Here is a 23,139-nt window from a genome sequence, read left to right as displayed (position 1 = left end):
GTAGAATGTTGTTGTGATTCAATATCTGATATTGTACAGTCAACCCTTCATGCAGATTGAATCTTTGGTAAAGATTCATTTTTGCTATTCATAAATTTATGGAATAATTTTTTTAGATACTTCGCTTAGCAATTTCTGCTGTGCTCATCAGCCTGTGATTTTCCATTCAATGGGTAGAAAATTACGACATCCTTCATTCCTAATTAGAAATTCTGTCTCAATTGCAAAATCTCCTGTAGATTATTTTTTTTCTGAGTTAAGAATTATGGAAAATATATAGCCAATCTAATCTCATTACGTTAAAGCGTTGTCAGTCCATGCCTGAAATTAGATTCTGCTTAAATTATTTGAAATTCAATTGTGATTATTAGCTTTGTAATTATCTTAATGGTTTCCACATGTAGTAATTAAAAAATACTGCTAAATTCAGCCATCTAATACCTTACACTTTAATAATGCTTGGCAAAAATTAATAACATGGGTATTTTCTTTCCCCTTATGGACACATATCACTGAGGAATTAGACCGATAATCTGTTCATATTTGTGATCCTTGATCATTTGGATGTCTGTTTCAGACTTTTCCTGCGTGCATGTTATCCAAACCAAGTTAGTGTACAGAGTATTAAGAGCGACTCTGCCCAGCCATTCTGTGGCACAATATTTTGCTTTGATCATGTGCTGGTCAGCCCTATATTGTCTACTATAATTTTCTTGGTTCCTGTTTAAATCTTCTGAACTAGTTTAGTGGGCTGCTATTTATGTGTGAACTTTTCTATTTTCTTGTCCCTTTTCACTGAACTTTAGACCTTTCATGTATAATCGATACATTGAACATATAGTTTACTTGATGGCGTTGTGTAGATGATTATTGTCTATTTTATTGGGTCTGATATGTTGTCACAACGTTAAGAATATTCATTTTTAAAAAGTCCAGGTGAATACCCCTGGTTGTGTAACTAGCAAAGAATATGATGGATAAGCCATTGAACAATGTTGGATTGCATAATTAGGACTTAAGGTTAACGTGCAGGTTCAGTCAGCAGTTAAGAAGGCAAAGGCAATGTTAGCATTCAAGAGGGCAAGAATACAAGACCAGGGATGTACTTCTGAGGTTGTATAAGGCTCTGGTCAGACCTCATTTGGACATTGTGAGCAGTTTTGGGCCCACATCTAAGGAAGGATGTGCTGGTCTTGGAAAGGGTCCAGAGGAAGTTCACAAGAATGATCCCTGGAATGAAGAGCTTGTCGTATGAGGAACGGTTGAGGACTCTGGTATGTACTCGTTGGAGTTCAGAAGGATGAGGGAGGATATTATTGAAACTTGCAGGATACTGCGAGGCCTGGATAGAGTGGACATGGAGAGGATGTTTCCACTAGTAGGAAAAACTAGAACCGGAGGGCACCATCTCAGACTAAAGGGACGATCCTTTGAAACAGAAATGAGGAGGAATTTCTTCAGCCAGCGGGTGGTGAATCTGTGAACTCTTTGCCGCAGAGGGCTGTGGAGGCCAAATCACTGAGTGTCTTTAAGACAGAGATAGATAGGTTCTTAATTAATAAGGGGATCAGGAGTTATGGGGAGAAGGCAGGAGAATGGGGATGAGAAAATATCAGCCATGATTGAATGGTGGAGCAGACTCAATGGGCCGAGTGGCCTAATTCTGCTCCTATGCCTTATGGCCTTATGGCTTGTCCATTAACTTTCCTTGTGTGAGTGACTGACTTGTCCAGTCTTTCATCACAATGTTGTTTTTTAATTTAAAGTACGCAATTCATTTTTGTTCCCAATTAAGGAGCAATTAGAGTGGCCAATCCACCTACCGTGCACATCTTTGGGGTGTGGGGGTGAGACCCACACAGATACTGGGAGAATGTACAAGCTCCACGTGGACAGTGACCCAGGGCCGGATTCGAGCCTGTGTCCTCAGCGTCGTGGGCATTTGTCATAATGTTTAATCTGAACTATTCAATTGCTTTTTTTCAAAGGGTAAACCAATATTATTAATCTAAGATATCTACATGGATTAATTATTTTAAATATTCTATCCAGAACATTTCTCTTGAGTTTTCTCTGCCATGTATCATTTAATTCTGCAGGCAGAGTGCAAACCTTGGATGTGGTGAGCTAAGGGAATCATTTTTCCATGTCTGATCTATAATATTGGCGTTGATAGATTGGTCTTTTTAGGAATGAGTTATTTTACTATATTACTGTCTTCAACCACACCACTGTTTTTATTTTGTAATATCAACGGAAACATACATTGAAGTATTGTTATTAAACAAGAAGCAATATAATTATGTTATTTAATAAGTACTGCCAACTTGTGCAAACAAATTAGATCCAAGCAATTAATTTTTCACAAAGCTATCAGTTTGCTGCAGAAGTAACTCCAACAGACACTGATTGAATAATACAAATTTTAAATTAAATGCCTTTATCTACAGGTGTTGGTGCGTATGTCTCACCTGACATGATGATTGCTGAATACTCCTTGCGAGAGAAGCTGCCTGCCAACCAATACACCTGGTCTTCAAGAGGACCATGGTAAGCAAAGTCTGTGTTGGGCAACTCCAGCTTTTCAGGAAACCTTTATGGCAAGCTGTTGTGAATAATGCAGCAGTAATGAGTACTTCCTGAGTAATCATAGAAAACAAGTTGCGACGATTTATTCACTCCTTTAAAGTTTTATTTATTGTGTTGCCTTGAAATTGTGGCGATGTGTTACTAGTAATAAATGCAATAACCTATTTTTACAAAATTCCTTTGTGCTATTTGAATTAAGTTATTAATTCTTTGGCCCAGGGCAGCACGGCGGCGCAGTGGTTAGTGCTGCTTCCTCACGGCGCCGAGGTCCCAGGTTCGATCCCGGCTCTGGGTTACTGTCCGTGTGGAGTTTGTACATTCTCCCCGTGTTTGCGTGGATTTCGCCCCCACAACCCAAAGGTGTGCAGGATAGGTGGATTGGCCACGCTAAATTGCCCCTTAATTGGAAAAAATGAATTGGGCACTCTAAATTTATTTGAAAAAAAATTAATTCTTTGGCCCAAGTCTTCCGAGCAGTGGTAAAGATACGTGGGTCACCGTTTCACTCATAAATATCCCTGACTTGATGCAGCTGCGTATTTCGTCTGATCATGGCTTTCACAGAAATGCGCAATGCTGCATCTCTCGGGGAATTCCGTTGAAGCAGAGTAGAGTTGGGGAAAGAAGGGACACACACTCTTTTCACGGCACTGGCTGCTGTGTGGTAAGTGTTAAGATCTAGTTTGAATGTTAGTAAATGGATGAATGAAAGAGTGCGTACGTAAGTGAGTTACTGGGAAGGTCTGTGTGGTCAGGTTTGGGTACTCGGGAAGGACAGCCGGATCTGTTCGGGAGCAGTAGCTGGTCAGGATGTATTCCGGTAGGGCCTGGGGTAAATCGGGGGGCTGGGGGTTAGACAGGTCTAGTTGTAAAGATAGTTGGGTGGTTGGAAGGAGTAGGCAGGTCTGGTCAGGAGGGTACGTTGGTCAGGTGGTCACGAGAGTGGTCATGTCAAAGGGGAAGTTAGGAAATGTGTTCAGGGGGAGTGGGTAGTCGGTATTGGATCAAGTGTTGGTTGATTTGGAGGGGTGACTGGTGGTCAGTTTCGAGTTACTCAGACATTAAACCAAGTTTTAATCTGTCTAACATTTCCTGGTCAACTATTAATGGAAGAACTGCGGAACTGTCTGAAATCTCCAACTTTCGATCTGAGTCAGAGACCTTCACAAAAGGTTCTGGAGACCAGGAGGATTGCCCAGTGTAAGTTTAAACTTCCTGGATAATTCCCACGCAGGTCCATGGGCGGAATTCTCCCACCCCCCGCAGGGTTGGGGAATCGCCCGGGGCCAGCATAAATCCCGCCCCCGCCGTGGCCGGAATTCTCCACCACCCGGGAATTGGCGGGAGCGGGAATCACACCCCGCCGATTAGCGTGCTCCCCGTGGCGATTCTCCTGCCCGTGATGGGCCGAAGTCCCTCCGCTGACAGGCCAATCCCGCCGACGTGCTTTAAACCACCCCTGGTGCCGGCGGGATTGGCAGCGCGAGCTGGCCCCCGGGGTCCTGGGGGGGCATGGTGGCCTGGCCCGTGATCGGGGCCCACGATCAGCGGGCGGGCCAGTGCCGTGGGGGCACTCTTTTTCTTCCGCCGCCGCCACGGCCTCCACCATGGCGGAGGCGGAAGAGACCCTCCCCTACCGCGCATGCGCCTGTGGTGACGTCAGCGGTCGCTGACGCACCAACGCACATGTGGACCAGCTAAAGCCTTTTGGCCAGCCCCGATGCCGGCCAGCGGGCGTCAAAGGCCGTTGGCGCTGGTTTTGGTGCCAGTTGGCGTAGCGGAAACCACTCCGGCGCGAGCCTAGCCCCTAAAGGTGCAGAGACCCGACGCTGGAGTGGTTGGCGCCACTCCACTATGCCGGGACCCCCCGCCTCGCCGGGTAGGGGAGATTCTCGACCCCTGTGTCAGAACCTCTGCAGGGTGCTGACACGATCATTCTGACTTAGTTTTGAATAATGTAATTGCACGGTACATGTTCTTAGAAAAGACAGTTGTGCCTATTTATATTTGAAAACCATTTGTGTTCAGGCAAAGGAAGGTATTTTTCATAGTATTCATAGTTACTTTCCTCTGGGAAGAAATGTCTTCTCAAGGGATGAATTTAGTTGATTTTGTTCATGTTGGTACAACTCGTTAGTGTTACCGTTTATCTATATATCGTCACATGGTTGGTAAAATAGCAGTGTTGTTGCACTGCATCATGTGGTAGGATTCTAGTTCTTCTGCAAATCTGACCTCGATATGTTGGACATGAAAAAGCTTCTCCCCAAATGAATGGGCCAAATTTATTGCCTTTGAGTAGCTTCCAGCGATTGGTCGATATTGTTTATTCCAATTTTGAACATTGGATGTAAGTGACATGCTCTCACAAGTTAGTTTCTCGAAGACCACAGGTTTAGAAAAGTTCTTTGCTTTACCTGACATTTTAAAGTGTAACCTAATTTTTTTTTGCAATTGCAGATGTTTAAATCATTCCTTAAACCAGGTTGTTAAGAATGCACTAAACTGTCAAAGATTATACTATTTGTTCCAGTCAGCACTTCTGATATGTTTACTTGATGAAATTAAAATACATCAAGTAAATTCACAGGGGGAGCTAAGTTATAATTTGTTCATTTATAGAATGTAGGCAGAATTTAAATTCATTTAAAATATGTGGAGTTGGTCCAAAGTGCTTAATGCCATAGTGGAGTTATACTCCACCCAGTAACAACTCAACCTCTTCCAGAGGATCCCATAATACTAGATTGCAGTGGTGCATATTGATTCAAAGTTTAACTGCAACTTTGGGATTTCAAAACGGTCATTAGTTTCTTCTGGGCGAGCTGGATCACAGAAAGTAACAGAATAGTAATATTTATTTCAGGCAACAACTTCTCTTGGATAAAATAAAATCACCCTGATATCGTGAGACTGGTATACGTCGAATATTCAAGATAAAAGTTGGAAAAAGATTTTTTATCCATACATGACACGGAACCTTGAGAGCCTTCTGTATAAGCACTGCTTAAATTTATTCAATTCTCCTTGTTGATTAAATTTTCTGATAAATCATGTGCCGGAATGTGGCGACTAGGGGCTTTTCACAGTAACTTCATTCAAGCCTACTTATGACAATAAGCGATTATTATTATTATTGTTATTTTCTGCTGCTACTAATTTGGCAATCGAAATTGTTACAGTAAATGAAGAGTTAGGATTCAAGGCTGGGACAGTTCCGTGCAATTTTCTTATGTGTTCATGGTTTATGGGCATCATTAGCAAGGCCAGCATTTATTGCCAATCTGTATTTGTCCTGGAAAAACTGCATTCTTGAATCACTGCAGTACTTGTGGTGCAGACATTCTGTTAGGCAGAGAGTTCCATGATTTGGTCCAGTGATGATAAAGGAATGATGATATATTTCCAAGTTATGCAGGCATGTGAGTTGGAGGGAACTTGCACGTAGTTTCGATGTGTCTGCTGTTGTGGTTAGTAAATGTCAAGGTTTAGTAGGTGCTGTTGCAGAAGCCTTGCTGAGTTGCTGCGGTGTATTTTATGATGGTGTACACTACTGCCGCCCTGGTGGAGAGAGTGGTAGATGTGGGCTGCATGAGGACTGCCGATATAATGCTATATCAATGGAGGTTCTTTAAAAAAATGTGAAATTACTTTTGTTGTATTACAGACGCGTTTTCTCCACCTGATTTTGGTCTTACAAGTGTTGTTTACAAGATTTATTTCATGTATTTTTAGTGCGGATGGAGCTCTTGGAGTGAGTATCAGTGCACCAGGTGGTGCCATAGCTTCTGTCCCAAACTGGACACTACGTGGAACACAGTTGATGAATGGAACCTCAATGTCTTCTCCAAATGCTTGTGGAGGAATTGCTTTGCTTCTCTCAGGTAACGAATAATCCTGAACAAACAATTGAATACTGTGTTAAAACAGAATGTTTTACTCATATCATTATACTCATTGGAAAGAGGTAGACATGGAATTCTATAGAATGTTTGTAGACATGCTTCAAGTAGTTCTGATGAGCGGTCACAGACTTAACACATTAACCCTGTTTCTTTCCACAGATGATATCATAACCTACTGAATATTCCCAGCATTGTCTGTTTTTGGTTCAAGTAGTTGCTGGTTTAATAAAGTAGCCTGATCTGTACATTAATGTATTTTAGTCCTTTGATGTCCTGAAGTGGTGCATTGGTCGTAGCAATAGAGATGCTCATTTAAATATGGAAAAAGTATCCTTCAGATCTCGCCAAAATGTTGGACATTTGCCCTCCCTCTGATGTGAGCTTTTGTTGCCCATCGCTAATTGCACATGAGAAGGTGATGGTGAGCCATCTTTTTAAACCGCAGGGACAGTGCTGTTTGGAAGGGAGTTCCAGGACAGTGCAGGAACAAGTATATAGTTTCAAGTCAGGATGATATGTGACTAGAAGGGGAATTTGCAGGCGATGTTCCTATGCATCTGCCACCTTTATCTTTCTGGAAGGCAAAGAGTTTCTGTTTGGAAGATGCCTTCAAAGGAGGCTTGGTGATATGTCTTGTTGATGGTACATTTGCTGCTAATTCTAAAAAACCTTTTAGTTCATCGGCTTCAGCTATTCCAAAACAGAAAAGTAAATGCTAGTGCCACAACTCTTATTATTTCTAACGAAAGAGAAAATGCTGGAAAATCTCAGCAGGTCTGGCAGCATCTGTAGGGAGAGAAAAGAGCTAACGTTTCGAGTCTGATGACTCTTTTGTGAAAGCTAACAGACAGAGAAAGTGGGAAATATTTATACTGTGGAGTGAGAATGAAAGATGTCATAGCCACAGAAACCCAAGGAAACCGTGTGCTAATGGCCACAGAGACCAAGAGGAAAGAGTGCTAATGGCAATCCCCAGAGAGAACAAAAGATGTGAAAGGTCAAACAGCAGAGAAACTAACATCAGAGGGTGAACTGTAGATATGGGGGAGGGGAAGGGCAGATATGAAGGGGTCTCATAAAGGTTATGGGGTTAAGGGTAAGGGTCCTGGGAGGGGTGAATGGGGAATGGGGAGGCCCGAAAAGGGGGTTCCTCAACAATCCCATAGCAGGGCATCCTCATTTGGAGTGGTGTGGGGTAATGCCTATGTGTGTGGGGGTGACATTGCCCATGGGTGGGGGATGTGGGAAACCCTCAACCTCACTTAGAGATCAGGGCACCTTTCAAAATGGCTGCTCGCCTCACTGGCGAGCTCAGCTCCCCAGTATTGAAAACATTTCTAAGCGTGGGCTTGACCGGGGAGAAAGCCCCCAAAAAATGACTAAATGTGGTTGAATAATGATGTGGATCTCACCTAAAAAGCCAGCAAGAAACACCCCACCAAACACGCCAAAATTAAACTTAGAAATATTTTGGATATCATTATTAAGTGTGAAATAATTTTCTTATTAAATTGTATGAGGTTATAGTATGTTAGCGCGAAGAATGGAATACTCTTATTTTCATTGATCATCAATATGGCTCCCGTACCAGCCTCCCCGAACAGGCGCCGGGATGTGGCGACTAGGGGCTTTTCACAGTAACTTCATTTGAAGCCTACTTGTGACAATGAGCGATTTTCATTTCATTTCATTTCAATATCCGGCACTGCCAAGTCAGATACAAGATCATCACTCACAACCATTCCACCTTCAGCACCTGCTACTCTTTCTCCAACCTCCCTTTTGTCATTAAGATCCTTCATCATGTTATTATTTGTTTTCCATTTGTATCGTTACTCTTTATTCAAACATCTCCAGTCGTGTTTCTGTCATTCCCCGGTAGGAAATTGGCCCAAGTAAAGTCATGGCCAACATTCTCATTGACTGTAACTTTAATGTATTGTCCCTCCTCGTCCTCTTCAACTCTTTACAGGGTTTGAGCCAGCCTTGTTATCCTTCTTCAATTCCTCTTTATTCACTCTGTGGAATTGGTCTTGCATACTTCCACAGCTGCCAGTTTGAATATAACACCGGCATCTCAGTTTTTTGGCCTTACTTCACACCTCTCCCCCATTGCATCCAGAGTCCATCAAGGATCCATTCTCAACCCTTTCTCCACCTTATCTACATGCTGACAGGGGGCCTGCTTCCATGTGTACTAATGTCATCTTTCTATAACTACGTCTGAAATTACTTCCCTCAATTTTTCGCGGCACGATTCAGCCACCATGTTGCGCTGGGCGCAAAGGGAGATTACCAGGAGAACCTCTTCGCCGGGGCGATCGTAAGTCACTTGACTGGCTCCGTCGCCCTCACTGGGTGTGATCTAGATAATGATAATTAAATGAGCTGAGCACCTGGACGCTGCTTTCACCCGGAGCCCGGGAATCAACTGTCGTGCCTGCGATTGACACTGATGTCTACAAATGTGGACCAGGCATGATGGCAACTCGGGGTGGGGGAGGTCTCTCAGGCCATTAGAGGCTCATGGGTGGTCAGCGATAAGACAGGGGAGTACCCTGGGACTCCCTCTGGCACCTTGGCACTGCTAGCCTGGCACCCTGGCAGTGGCATCTGTTCCCGGGTACCAGGTTAGCACTGCCAGGTTGTCACAGCCAGGGTGCCATGTTGGCGATCCCAGACGATCGCGAACCCATGGTGTTGGGCTCTGGACAGTGTGGTACCCTGGCACCCCTGTTGCCACTGGGACATTGCGAGCCTGGCACCCTGGCAGTGCCATCCATGCACACCGGCAGTGCTACCCGGTTGCCTCTCTTGCACTGCCAGGTTGCACAGCCAGGCTGTCAGGAGCATGCCAATGCTGGGGATCGGGCCCGAGGGGTGCCCTGCTTTTACTAGGTGAGGGGAGCTCGATGACCCCTTTGTTGGTGAATTGGGGAGTTGGAGGAGGTCCAGAGGCCTTGGTGGGGGCTAGAGATCAGAGTGCCATTTAAAAATGGCGGAGCTACTTCAGGAAAAAGGACCAAGTGCGACCTCGGCAGGACATGTCGCCCCGAGCCCAGAAATGCAACAGACTCCCGCTTAATGGCGAGGTAATTGTCGGCGCAAATAGGGGACTCTGTTCCATTTCCATTAAATCACGCTCTATATATTTTACTTATTTTAGGTCATTGTAAATTATTTAAGTGTAACTTGATGCAAGTTTTGAGCATTAAGTAGGGAATCACTTGTCTTTAATTTGAGGAGGTACATATTGTGATGTGTATATTTGTGAATAAATACTTATAAAAGTGTGTAAATATGGTGTGTTGATTTATCCTTCACCATCAGGCATTCTGGAGAGTAACATGTTTTATAATTTACAGGTCTTAAGGTCAACGGTGTTCAGTACACAGTTCATTTCATTCGGCGAGCACTTGAAAACACTGCCCTGAAGGTTGACGATATTGAAGTATTTGCACAAGGACATGGTGTAATTCAGGTATGTTTTTAATATTGCATAGGTTTTTTTTAACTAGGCGTACTGCATGGTAGTTTGAAGAAAGTAAAATTAACACGACTGTCAAAAGTATGTTAATTAATTTGAGCTCTGCAGGCTAAATGGTGTACTGTTAGACGCAACATAATGGGCGCAATTTAACTGCCACAACTGCATCCGAAAAGCAACTTGCCACGGTGCAGCGTGGCCAAAGGGCCCGGGGAGATACCGCTTCCCCATCCACCTGGCTCGCAACGGCTTGTAAGATCTAACACAATCACGCAAGATGTTGCAATATACATCCCGCCCATTGATCACATTTTAGCAAATCTACATATTAAAGTGAGACAGCTAGTCTCACTTTAATGTGCAGATTCCCGAGGTACCCGAGGTGTAGGATCTATCCCTTTCACCTCAGATGTGGAGATGCCGGCGTTGGACTGGAGTGAGCACAGTAAGAAGTCTTATAACACCAGATTAAAGTCCAACAGGTTTGTTTCACCTGAGGAAGGAGCAGTGCTCCAAAAGCTAGTGTTTGAAACAAACCTGTTGGACTTTAACCTGGTGTTGGAAGACTTCTTACTGTCTTCACCTCAGAGACATTGGGCGAGTGCCATTCAGTACTGCTCTCCAGAAACAGGGACCAGATGGAACAATACTCGTGGGGGTCTCCCATGGGATCAGAGGCCCCCAGGTGCTTGCCTTTTGGGTAGGGTGGTACCCTGGCACTGCTGGTGATAGCCTGGCAGTGCCAAGGTGCCCTGGTGGCATTGCCAGGCTGGCAGGGGCACTGCAAAGGTGCCAGGTGGGCACTACCAAGATGCCAAGCTGGCATTTTTTTTTTGGCAAGGGTCCAATTGGGCCGGGAGTGCCCTGTGCGGATGTTGAGGGGAGTGCACGGGGGCTGGGGACCCTCCCATTGTGTGTTGGGCTGGGGGTGGATGTTGGGGGCCTCGGAGATTGGGATGCCATTTAAAAATGGCGTCCCGAACTCTCGCTACACTGAGGACTTCTGGCGAGCGGAGCTCCTCTTGTTCAAAATGGGACTATACGCAGCTTTGCCTGTTCATTCCCCGTTGACGCTGCAAGCTTCAGCAAACATGCGGCCAAATGCATTTATTTTTAGTAGAAGGAGAACTACATCAGGAATCTGTGCGAACGTTCTGTCAACAGGTAGTTTTGCATACATCTTTCTTTTCTTTGGCTGGAAAATTATAATTTAGATGTTTTACATACAAACAAAATCTTCTATTCTTTGGTCAATATATAATTTTTATTTTTAACAAAAGCCAATTACCAGGTCATTATAACATTGTTGTTTCCCACACATTATTTGCCGGGTTTCGTACACTACAACAGTGACTACACTTCAAATGTACTCCAGTGGCTGTAAAGTGCCTATGTCACGGAAGGCACTATATAAATTCAAGAATTTATTTTCTGTCTGTCAAAACCGAAAGAAAAGGCCAAAAACTTGGCTACATTCAGAGGGAATCAACAAAACATCAGCTTTTATTTTGAATATTACTAAAATGAAAGAAAACAATCCAGATGAATAAGGTAGACTTAAACTAAGTGGCAATGAACAATACTTTACGCAGTTTTCAAATACCATTTTAATACTCTGATACCGCTACTTCACTACCATTTCCAAGTGTAATACTATGTAAATTTCAGTGATAACAAAATACTGTCAAACTATTTTAATAGTGAAGCACATTTTCAAGTATTTGTCAGTGGACTGTTGATTGCTAAACTAACCTTTTAAGTAGCACAAAATTAACATCATTTTTGTGAAATAAATAAATAGTTTTCCCCTCTGACTGAAATATGAAATAACTAACAGAGAGACTCGCAAAATATTTGCAGTGAAATTAATATCTTTATTGCAATTGTACTGTTGTATCTGCCCAATTCAGATACTTCGACCAATCTGTTCACTCAAAGGTTTTACCCAGATGTCTTAAATGATGAGGAGAACAAACGACAACACAAGTATGAAATAAAGCCAACTTTGTTGAACAAACACAATATTTAACCCTTAAATTAACCAACATAAAATAGAAGAGTTTTTAAAAAAAATACTTTTTATGAGTTACAAAGCCAGGGCTCAGAGTGTGGTCAGGGGCAAACCCCTAATCCAGCTCCTTGCCTGCTGCAAAAACCAATTCAAATTGAATCCAATTCATGGTCCCCACAAGAGAGACATACCAGATCTGAGCCAAAAGGCTAATAAAATACAAGAGATTTTTTTTCCCAAAAATATACTTTATTCATAAAAATCTCTAATAAACATTACAGAACATTTTGAATTGTTATGACTGTACATTTCCATCAAAGTTACATATTGACTTGACTTTCTTGCGTTCAATTGGGATGACATTCCACACATTTCCCTGCTCACTTTAAAATTATTTATTAAGTATTCACATCGTCATGTTTCTTTCAATGCTTTTGTACATTGGAGTGTTAATGACCCAGACCAAGGGGTTTTACACGGTTACCAGCCCCTCGGTGTACGTTTGCTGGGAGATCTTACACAGTGGCCTTTTCCCCATTGCGCCTTGGCGGCAGCTGCCCCAAGCTTGAGTGCATCCCTCAGCATGTAGTCCTGGACCTTGGAATGTGCCAGTCTGCAACGAGGACAGTTCTTTGCACTGGAAGATCAGCAAGTTTCGGGCAGACCAAAGAGCGTCTTTCACCGAGTTGATGACCTTCCAGCAGCAGTTGATGTATCTCTCGGTGTGTGTCCCTGGAAACAGTCCGTAGAGCACAGAGTCCTGTGTCACAGAGCTGCTCGGGATGAACCTTGACAAATACCACTGCATCTCTCCCCAGACCTTCTTTGCAAAGGCACATTCCACAAAGAGGTGGGTGACCGTCTCACCTCCCCCGCAGCCACTCCAAGGGCAGTGTGCGACTGCGCTGAGCCTTCGGGTGTACATGAAGAATCTGACAGGGAGGGCCCTTCTTACCACCAGCCAAGCTAGGTCTTGGTGCTTGTTTGACAGTTCTGGTGATGAAGCGTTCTGCCAGATGACTCTGACAGTCTGCTCAGGGAACCATCCAACATCCTCCACAGTCTCCTTTTCTCTAAGGGTCTCGAGGACATTGCGTGCTGACCACTGCTTCATTGCCTTGTGGTCAAAAGTATTTTTCTGAAAAACAATTTCCACGAGGGACAGGTGATATGGTACGGTCCAACTACTTGGAGCGTTCCACGGCAATGAGGCCAGGCCCATCCTTCGTAACACCGGGGACAGGTAGAACCTCAGTATGTAGTGACACTTGGTGTTTGCATTCTGGGGATCCACACACAGCTTGATGCAGCTGCACACAAAGGTGGCCATCAGGATGAGGGAGACGTTGGGTACGTTTCTCCCTCCCTTATCCAAAGATTTGTACATGGTGTCCCTTCGGACACAGTCCATCTTTGGTTTCCAGATGAACTTAAAGATGGCTCGGATGACTGCCGCGGCGTAGGGTCGGGTAATGGGCCAGACCTGCGCCACGTACAGCAACACCGAGAGTACCTCACACCTGATGAACAGGGTTTTGGCCGCAATGGAGAGGGAGCGTTGCTCCCACTAGCCCAGTTTCTGTCTTAGCTTGGCGATGCGCTCCTCCCAGTTTTTGGTATGTGCCCCAGCTGCTCCGAACCATATCCCCAGCACCTTGACGATGAAGGGACAAGGGACCGGTCGGCCCAGTTACCAAAGAACATGGCCTCACTCTAGAGATTTTTTTTACAAAAAATATACTTTATTCATAAAATCTCTAATAAACATTACAGAACATGGAGTTGAGTTACATATTCACTTGACTTTCTTGCATTCAATTGGGATGACATTCTGCACATTTCCCTGTTGACTTTACAATTCTTTCTTAAGTATTTACATCGCCCAAGATTCAGTTATACCATACGTAAAGGTGGCTTGATCAAACCAAATGTCCAATTCCCGAGTCCCTCTGGTCCGTCGTCACGAAGGTGAGTCTTGTTGGCAGCTTTGTTTGCTCGTCGGTCTTCTGGATGGTCACGGTCACCTGCCGACTCTTTCTTCCTCTGGGGTCTTGGATCTCTACCTTTATTCCCCTCCATTCACGTCTTTCTCGAAGCTTCTCTGGCTTTATACCAATGATGCCTCGGGAATGGATCCCAATAGCCAATGAATTCGGTGATGACCACTTGACAGGACACCGGGGGGCCCACCCCACAGGTGTAGTTTGCACATATCTTGTTGCCATATAAGGTAATGGCGGGAACTCTGAGTTTCCAAGAGTCTGGCTTGATCTGGACTACGCAAAACAAATTTGATGCATAACAATCGAATCGATGATCTTCTGATGGGTGAGTGACAGGACAGGCCCAGACACGTTCTGGCAGTTTGTCTGTGTGTTGTGTATTTGACATTTGGTCAAGTCCAAATTCCCATAAGCCTGCCTGAGGTTTGACTGCAGTTTGATATAAAGTGCCCAATTCGTTAATGTAAAATATCCAATTTAATCGGGCCTAAAACTAGGCCATGCCCGGTTACCATAGTACATTAAATCTCCATCTCATTTTAATCCCTTTTTCCGTGCCATCTCTCTCATACCCATGCTGTTCCTTTCATCTGTTTAATTTCAGTGGTTAGCACTGCTGCATCACAATGTCAGGGATCTGGATTTGATTCCGACCTTGGGTACGTTATAATCCCAGACCAGATCCCAACAGTGGCTAGGATACTAGACAGAAACCCAGTATTTTATTTTACTTTTGTAAAACTGTGAGGATAGGATACTTCACTGCGGGAGTGATTACATGAATAAATAGGGGTATCATAGAAGTTACAATGCAGAAGGAGGCCATTCGGCCCATTGAGTCTGCACCGGTTCTTGGAAAGGGCACCCTACCCAAGCCCACACCTCCATCCCATCCCTGTAACCCCACCCTACACTAAGGGCACTTTTGGACACTAAGGGCAATTTAGCATGGCCAATCCACCTAACCTGCACATCTTTGCACTGTGGGAGGAAACCGGAGCACCCGGAGGAAACCCACGCATACACTGGGAGAACATGCAGACTCCACACAGCCAAAGACCCAAGCCGGGATATGGTATATTAAAACAAACTTTATTAGGAACACAGTATTAAAATCTGTAACATCACACTAGAAAATAACTTACAATGACCCCTTAAACAATGCTACTCAATACAGTGAATACAATACCCTTAATTGTTATCATTATTCCCACTTAAACAACAAAGAAAAATAATCTCAGCTCTCAACCCACTGTAACCATCAATGGTACATAGGAATGCTTGCTTTACAGAGATGTTTTTTGAGGAAGACAGATGTTGTGATACTACTTTAAAGACAAGATCTGACAAGTCTGCACTGCTTTAAAGAATTGTAGAATCCCTAAATTGCAGAAGGAGGCCATTCGGCCCATCGAGTCTGCACAGACTCTCTGAAAGAGCACCCTGTGTAGGCCCAGTCTCCTGCCCTATCTCTGTAACATCATATCCCCACCAAACCTTTGGACACTTAAGGGCAATTTAGCATGGCCAACCCACCTAACCTGCACATCTTTGGACTATGGGTGAAAACCAGAGCACCTGGAGGAAACCCACACATACACGCCGAGAATGTGCAAACTCCACACAGCCACCCAAGGTTGGTATTAAATCCATGTCCTTGGGGCTGTGAGGCAGCACTGCTAACCACTATTCCACCGTGCTGCCCTTGACTGAACTGGAGAGAGCAAAACTGAATTGTGGTTACAGGTTCATACATTAGTCAGCCCTTATCCCTGTACTGCCAGGACCCAGACCACATCCCCGGTTCTTACAAATCCTAGAATTGTCCGAGCTGCTTTTAAATCAGTGTCCTTGGTAATATTATTAGACTTAATACTACTTTTATAAAATATCTGAACAGTATATGAAACTTATTTTCTTGTTAGGTTGATAAGGCTTATGACTACCTCATACAAAATTCATCTATAAGTAGCAGTAATTTGGGATTCGGCATTGCTGTTGGCAACCAACGTGGGATCTACCTCCGGGATCCTGCCCATCTAACTTCACCTTCAGATCATGGAGTTGGCATAGAACCATGGTTTCCAGAAAATGCAGGTAAGATTCTCTGATCAGGTATTATTATTGATAAAGACTTTGCACTTGTTGGGCATGAAACTAATGAATTACAATTACATTTGCAACAGCATCAATTTTGTGAAAAGAAAAGCTTGCATTAATATAGTGTTGTGATCCCCAAACAGACCAATAACCTTATAAGAAAGGAATACACAAGTAATTCTGATGCAAAGGACAAGATTTCACTTTTTTATACTTTCACTGTAACAGTCAAACACAAAATCAATGTAAAGTTAAGCCTGCATTAAGTCATTGGGCGGGATTCTCCCATCGGGCGGCTAAGTGTTGACACCGGCGTAAAAACAGGAGTGTTTTACTCCGGCGTCAACAGGCCTTCCGGCGCCCTATTCTCTGGGCCACAGGGGGCCAGCACGGCGCTGGAGCGGCCCACGCCGCTCCAACTGCTGACCCCGGCGTCAACTGGGCGCCGTGGGGTTCGCGCATACGCCATGGCAACTTGCACATGCGCAGTGGCACCGGCGCCAGCGCACACATGCGCAGTGGCTTTCTTCTCCGCGCCGGCCCCGACGGCAAATGGCTTAGGGCTACAGGAGCCGGCGCGGAAGAAAGGAGGCCCCAGCCCGAGAGGCCGGCCCGCCGATCGGTGGGCCCTGATCGCAGGCCAGGCCACAACGGAGGCCCCCCTGGTGGCAGATCCCCCACCCCCTCTCACAGGCTGCCCCCGGACTCTTCAATGCCGAGGTCCCGCCGGCTCACAGCATGGTAGAACAGCGCCGGCGGGACTCGGGTTTTTTTTGCTCCGTCTGCTCGCCGCATTCAGGCCGGAGAATCGAGGGCCCCCAACCGGCGCTGCACCTACCACGCCAGCGCCAATGGCGCCGATTCTTCGCTCTGCAGAGAATCGCGTACTGGTGTCGGAGCGGCGTGGCGCAATTCGGGCGCAGCCCCTGGGATTCTCCGACCCAGCAGGGGGTCGGAGTATCCCGCCCAGTGTTTTTCAAACTTTATTTTCCGTGACTCACTTTTGCAAACTGGCCGACCTTCGGGAGCCATGCCACGCTCACTTACCTTCAATGTGACAGGTGAGCCATCTTTGTCCTCACGGTCTCACACCAAGGGCTTTGCATCCTCCCTTAGGCTGGGTGAGACAGGAAGAAGGAATCCTGGCCCGGCTGCATCAACCCCCCATCCTCCTTATTTGCCCCTCTTTTTTTTCCCAGTTCCCCAATAACTTTCAATTTTCTGTGTGTCTCTGTCCTCCAGTTTTGTTTTTCTTCCACCAACATCATATCTTTCTCAATTACTTCAGCCTCTGGTATATCAGAGTGGAATTAGAGTTACAATGGTATGTAGGGAGATTGACACAGAGATATTGAGAAGTAGTGACGTAGACATAGAGAGACGGAAGTTAGGATGCTCCCTTTTGATAATACCAACCATGGAGTGCTTCAAAATCTTCCTGCCCCATAATAACTATCAGTCATTCTACCACCCACTTTATGATGTTCAGCGTTGTTCAGATTCACAATAGTTTATTTATGGTAAGGCTGTGGATTTAAAATTAAGATTTTTTTTGTTCGCTGGCACCAGAAGTGCCCTTCAGTAAAGTAAAAGGGAAATGAATCCGTTGCCCCCAAGTATCTAGCCATGTATCAGTATCACAAAAATAATCTTAATCCTATGCTTCTGAAACCAAAGAGACTGCAGTATTACTCAGCGATGTGAGTAGAAACAGAACCCGAAGTGATACAAATCACAGATCTTTGTAACAAGACTGCACAACTGGCTCAAGCCACTAACAAACAGGGTTTACTTTCTCTCTGGTATGTATGCATCGCAGTTCACAGTTCCGGGTAGTTAACAATGTTTTAGCTGTTTAAACAGCTCTGCTAGGTGTGCTGAAAATTGTAGAGCCTTAATCTTCAGTAATATCACCGGGATCTTTCGGGAACACTGCCGGGACCCTCAACTGCGCAGCTCTTCTGACACCCATCCACAATCCACCCGTGGGTCGCGACCAGCACTTTGAAACACCCTGCATTAAGATACAGATGTCATTTCAATAGAAACAATAAATTTCACTTTAAATAGTTAGTACAACAAAGATAAGTATTCTCTATGCTCTTCCTGCCCCCACTCTCCTCAGTAGTTGCGGCATATATTTCAGCGATCATATCCACAACTCTGTTTCTCAGCTGGAGATTCAGTTCCTTTAATAGGTTTATAATCCTGTCAGACCATAGTTTTACCGTAACTGATTTCTACGGGCCTTTAAAAGAGATGCCCTTCCAGAAGTTCACTGCTCCGTTCACAGAATCTATCTTTTTGGTCTTCTCTTCTCTTTGGTCTTAGCTGCCCAAGACTTCCTCCCTAGGACAGCACGGTGGCTCAGTGGTTAGCATTGCTGCCTCACGGCGCCAAGGTCCCAGGTTCGATCCCGGCCCTGGATCACTGTCCGTGTGGAGTTTGCACATTCTCTCCGTGTTTGCGTGAGTTTCGCTCCCACAATCCAGAGATGTGCAGGGTAGGTGGATTGATCACGCTAAATTGCCCCTTAATTGGAAAAAACAAATTGGCTACTCTAAATTTATAAAAAAAGACTTCCTTCCTGATGCATCCCCCATTCACAGCTTCACCATTCACTAACTCTCAAGCCCAACCTGTTTCTTCTGAGTAGAAATGGACTGCTTGAGAAGCCTTCCTAGGTTACTTGCAGTATCATCTGCTTTTCGCTCAACAAGAATTTTGTGTCTGGAGGTTCTGCACACCACAACCCAGGCTGAAATTCAAAATTCAGTTAGGTGCAATTCGTCCTTTCTATCAACTCCCAGCAACATTAAATCATAGTCCAGTTCATGGATTTGCCTCTTTTCTGAACCTTGTGGGAACCCGAGGGTCAGATTAATTGCTCAGAGGCCTAATGACCTCATGGTCAGGAATTCCAATTAAATCTGCCTGAGCATAATTCTAGATAGTTTCACTTTAAATTAAAGGGATTCTAGACAAATTTAAAATATGGAGCTCATTACCATGGTGTTTTTCATAATTTCTGGATACTGCAAAGCACTTTACAGTCAATGAAGTATGGTACTTTTGACGTGTAGTCACTCTTAGAACCATAGAATTCCTACAGCGCAGAAGGAGACAATTCAGCCCTTCGAGTCTGCAATAATCGTTTGAAAGCGCACCCTACCTAGGCCCTCTCCCCACCCTATCCCTGAATCGGGCCATTGAATACCTTGCATCCATCTGAGAGGGCAGACAGACTCCCTGGTCTTGGCGGCACGGTAGCACAGTAGTTAACACTGTTGCTTCACAGCTCCAGGGTCCCAGATTTGATTCCCAGCTTGGGTAACTGTCTGCACGCTCTCCCCGTGTCTTCGTGGGTTTCCTCCGGGTGCTCCGGTTTCCTTCCACAATCCAAAGATGTGCAGGTTAGGTGGATTGGCCATGATAAATTGCCCCTTAGTATCTAAAAAAGTTGGGTGGGGTTAATGGGTTATGGGGATAGGGTGGAGCTGTGGGCCTTTGATGGGGTGCTCTTTCCAGGGGCTGGTGCAGACCCTATGGGCTGAATGGCCTTCTTCTGCACTGTAAATTCTATGATTTAAATGACAGCAGCTCTCACAGTAAATTTGTATTAATATTTGTATAATTGTCCACAAAGCTTATAACAGACTCTTAGATTGCTGCCAGTCATTATATTTTTAAATTAGATTTTGATAAATTCTCTGCTGTTTTCTTCACTAAGCATGTCGGATATTAATCTGTTCTACTGTTACTGCTCGAACTGATTGCAGTGCATATGTATTTATTTTTCTCTCGTGCTTAACATCAACCTTTTACTATTTTTATGAGCAATGGCTTTTAATTAGAAATTACAACATAGAACCCAGCTGTGTTGATGTTTATCCACCAAAAAAGCAGTAACCTAATACCGTATACCAACAAAATATCCTTGGAAGAAGAGCCATATGGACTTGAGCCATATGGACTTCTGTTTCTCCTTCCACGGATGCTGCCAAACCTGCTGAGCTTTTCCTGCATTTCGTTTTTATTTCAGATTTCGAGCTTCCGCAGTATTTTTTTCTTATTCTTTATCCCTTTTCTTCCCACCTTTTTTTTACCGATTCTTGTTGCTGTGGTCTCCACTTCATTCATTAACTCCAGTATTGCATTCCGCAGCCTCACAACTCTCTGAATTTAACACTCCCACGGCGTCAGGTTTGAAGGTGGGTGGCTCCTTTAAACCTAGTGAACAGGCTACTCACTGCTTACCTGCCCAACCTTTCCTCTACCGCAATTTTACCATCAGCGGGGGTGGCGACTGGCAGGCCTCCTGCCAGTGGGCCAATTGAACTGGCCTCATCCTGCAGTCGCCAGGACTATGCCAATAACAGGAGAGGCCCATGGGCAAGCAGCCAGCAGGCAGGTTTCAGTGCAGAAGCTCGTTCTGGGTCCCTCCTCTCTGGGCCCAACACAAGACACCCACAAATTCCCTTTCCACCTCGGCCTCTCAAACTCTGACTGACCGCACCTCCTGAACCCCACACACTCGCAGAGCTCTGATCCATCTTTGGATGCCTTAAAAGCCATAAAGCTACATTCCGAAATTGAAAAACGCCAGAATAGATTATTTCCGTGTACTAAACGTACCTATTTATTCCAATTAATCTTCCAATGGTTTCCATTAAAATTCAGTAATGTTCTATGTAAATCTTTGTTTAGTGACAACAGCCTGTAGCCTGACGTGTCAAAGAGCTATTGGATACATTTTATGTCAACCAGAAAGATTGGAGAAATCTACAAGGTATTAGCACTGGCATTTAGCAGCAGAGATTTGAATGAAAACTGTTTAAAATAGGAAAGACACGAGCTAAGGAACTACTTCCAATGTGCACATAAATAAATTTGCCATCATAACAATAGTCACTGTGTTTAAAGTAACTAATTAGATTCTATAGACTTTAGGATTACCCAAGTACATCTTATGCTACATAAATTGTAGCACAAGATTGTTATTGCCCGTCCTTAATTTCCCTTGAGACGGTGATGGTGAACTGCCTTGGATCACAGCAGTCCATGTGTTGTAGGTACACCCACAGTGCTATTAGGAAGGGAGTTAGAGGATGTTGACCAAGCAACAAAGGAACGGCAATGTATTTTCAAGTCAGGATGGTGTTTGGAGGGGAACTTGCAGGTTGTGGCATTTCCAAATATCTTCTACACTTGTCTTTCTGGGCGATAGAGGTCGTGGATTTGGATTTCCCGTACAAGCCTCCCCGGACAGGCGCCGGAATGTGGCGACTAGGGGCTTTTCACAGTAACTTCATTGAAGCCTACTCGTGACAATAAGCGATTTTCATTTTCAGGTGCTGCCTAAGGTGCCTGCGGTGCATCATGCAAGTGGTACTCATTGCTGCCAATGTGGATCAGTGGTGGGTGGAGTAAATATTTGTGGTTGGAATGCCAGTCAAGAGGCTTGCTTTGACCTAATGGCACCGTGCTTCTTGAGTGATGTTGGAGCTGCATTCATCCAGGAAAGCGAAGAGTATGCCATCACACTCCTGACTTGTGCCTTGTAGGTGGTAGACCAGCTTGAGGAGTTGGGAGGTGAATTACTCGCCGCAGGATTCCAAGCCTGCTGTTCTGGCCACAGTATTTTTATGGCTAATCCAGTTCAGTTTCTGGCCAGCTGTCATCCCCTAGTGACGATAATGCCATTGAATGTCAAGGGGAGACGGTTAGATCATCTCTTGTTGGCGGTGGTTATTGCCTGGCACTTATCTGGCACAAATGTTATTTCCACTTGTCAGCCCAAGCCTGGATATTGGCCAGATCTTGCTACATTTGGACATGGAATGCTTCAGTATCATGAGGAGTCATGAATGCTACTGACATTGTGCAATCACCAGTGAACATCCCCACCTCTGACCTTATGACTGGAGGTCAATGATGAAGTAACTGATGATTGGGCCTCTGGCACTACCCTGAGGATGTCTTGCAGTAATGCCCTAGAACTGAAATGACTGACCTCCGACAGTCACAATCACCTTCCTTTTACAATGTTGAACTGAAGAATTCTATCACCGCGAGCATGGATGGAGTCTGGGAATGAACTTCTGAGAGGGTGGCAGAGGCAGGTTCGATCGTGGATTCGAAAAGGAATTAGTTTGCTATCTGGGGATAAGGCAAGGGGGTGGGACTAGGTGGAAAGCTCTCAGAGACCACTTAGTGTCAGTGAGAAGGTTATTGCTGAGTAAGTGCCACTTGATAGCACTGTTGATGACTCCTTCCATCACTTTACCAAAGATCGGGAGTAGGATGATGGGATGGCAATGGAGCGGTAATTGGCCGAGTCTGATTTGTCCTACTTTTTGTGTGCATGACGTACCTGGAGAATATTCCAATTTGTCGGGTAAATGCCGGTGTTGTAGCTGTACTGGAACAGCTTGGCTAGTGGAGCAACTGGTTGAGGAGCACACGTCTTCGATACTATTGCCAGAATACATCACGGCCCACAGCCTTGGCAGCATCCAGTGCATTCAGCCATTTCTTGACATCACCTGGAGTGAATCGAATTGGCTGAAGATTGACATCTGTGATACTGGAGCCCCTGGAGGAGGCTGAGATGTATCATCCACTAAACACGTCTGGCTGAAGTTTGTTGCAAATGCAGCAGCCTTATCCTTTGCACTGATGTGCTGGACTCCCATCATTACGGATGGGGATATTTGTGGAGTCTCATCCTCCTCCAGCGAATTGTGTTTTTAAATATAAATTTAGAGTATGCAATTCTTTTTTTCCAATCAAGCACCAATTTTGCATGGCCAATCTACCTACCCTGCACATCTTCGGGTTTGTGGGGGTGAGACCCACTCGGATTGGGGGAAGAATGTGCAAACTCCACAGTGACAGTGGCCAGGATCGAACCCAGGTCCTCAATGCCGTGAAGCATCAGTGCTAACCATCGTGCCACCATACCGCCCTTTCCAGTGAGTTGTTTAATTGTTCATTCACAACTGGATATGCAGTACTGTAGATCTTAGATGTGATCCATTGGTT

General features: G+C 44.8%; 1 protein-coding gene across 4 annotated transcripts in view; it reads left to right on the top strand.

The window, feature by feature from the left end:
• tpp2 (tripeptidyl peptidase 2) overlaps positions 1-23,139 on the top strand; it is a 189,453-nt gene that overhangs the window by 69,802 nt on the left and 96,512 nt on the right. For all 4 annotated transcript variants that reach the window (XM_038818140.1, XM_038818141.1, XM_038818143.1 and 1 more), the window contains exons 10-13: positions 2,451-2,550; positions 6,325-6,473; positions 9,860-9,975; positions 15,921-16,092. In XM_038818140.1, the coding sequence (XP_038674068.1) occupies positions 2,451-2,550; positions 6,325-6,473; positions 9,860-9,975; positions 15,921-16,092 (537 nt within the window). The remainder of the gene's footprint in view (positions 1-2,450; positions 2,551-6,324; positions 6,474-9,859; positions 9,976-15,920; positions 16,093-23,139) is intronic.

This window comes from Scyliorhinus canicula, chromosome 14, assembly GCF_902713615.1.
Source record: "Scyliorhinus canicula chromosome 14, sScyCan1.1, whole genome shotgun sequence".
NCBI lineage: Eukaryota > Metazoa > Chordata > Chondrichthyes > Carcharhiniformes > Scyliorhinidae > Scyliorhinus > Scyliorhinus canicula.
This window is presented reverse-complemented; position numbering and strand designations above follow the sequence as displayed.